Source organism: Priapulus caudatus, unplaced genomic scaffold (assembly GCF_000485595.1).
Source record: "Priapulus caudatus unplaced genomic scaffold, Priapulus_caudatus-5.0.1 Scaffold6394, whole genome shotgun sequence".
Taxonomy (NCBI): domain Eukaryota; kingdom Metazoa; phylum Priapulida; class Priapulimorpha; order Priapulimorphida; family Priapulidae; genus Priapulus; species Priapulus caudatus.
Window position 1 is genome coordinate 1,607 of NW_014583455.1, and position 894 is coordinate 2,500.

An 894-nucleotide genomic window follows, 5' to 3' on the forward strand; every position below is an offset into this window, starting at 1 on the left:
ACACGACCACTAACATCAATCAACGACACACTACTCATCGACACAGACGCACAAAGCAGCACATTGACGCCATGTTACAATATAATCGCAAGACGCTAATGCTGCAGTACAACACATTACACGCACAGCACAGTAATAGTTTAACGAACACGAACGTACACGCACCTTAACATGTCTCATCGAAACGCCCACACGCTTCACAACGAGCCACATCAACACACACACACGTGCGAGCACACACACACACACGTGCGAGCACACACACACACGAATAGTCGAAGATGTTTTCATAAGATACGTATTAAAACACCCGAGCGCAGCGATCAAGGTCACATTGCCAAAACATCCCCAGTCGCCATCTAGCTCGCCCGGTGTGTGCTATAGAATCGCAGCTGTTGGAAGAGCTATAGGTTATACCAAGAGTAGATAATAATGTGTTATTATCTACTCTTGGTTATACCTGGTGTAAGGTGTCAAAGTATGTGTCAACAGCATCGGCGGTAAAGTACTGGTCGTATACAGCACGCCTGTGTCTACCGTCCTCTCCGTTGGCAAACTGCATGCATTTGCTGCCAATCAGTGGCTCGAACATTTTGAAGAGAAGTGCTAAAAAAGGCGAGGAAGTGCGTAAATGATGAAAAACGGGGCATGTGACGTGTGTGTATAGTTATTGTCGACATGGTCATCGTTACACAGTTATTGTTGACAATATCATTGTTAACACTGTCATTGTTAAAACAATCATTGTTAACATGGTGATTGTCAACACGGTCACTGTTAACACGGTGATTGTTAACAAGGTCACTGTTAACACGATCATTGTTAACACGATCATTGTTAACACGGTGATTGTTAACACTGTCATTGTTAACACGATGATTGTTAACACAGTGA

General features: G+C 43.6%; 1 protein-coding gene across 1 annotated transcript in view; it reads right to left on the minus strand.

Annotated features, from left to right (window-relative positions):
* Window positions 1–434: 434 nt before the first annotated feature.
* The window catches only part of LOC106820080 (cytochrome P450 20A1-like), a 2,562-nt gene continuing 2,102 nt past the window's right edge, over window positions 435–894 (minus strand). Inside the window, exon 4 of the mRNA XM_014824641.1 lies at window positions 435–606. Within this exon, the coding sequence (XP_014680127.1) occupies window positions 455–606 (152 nt within the window). The 3' untranslated portion in view covers window positions 435–454. The remainder of the gene's footprint in view (window positions 607–894) is intronic.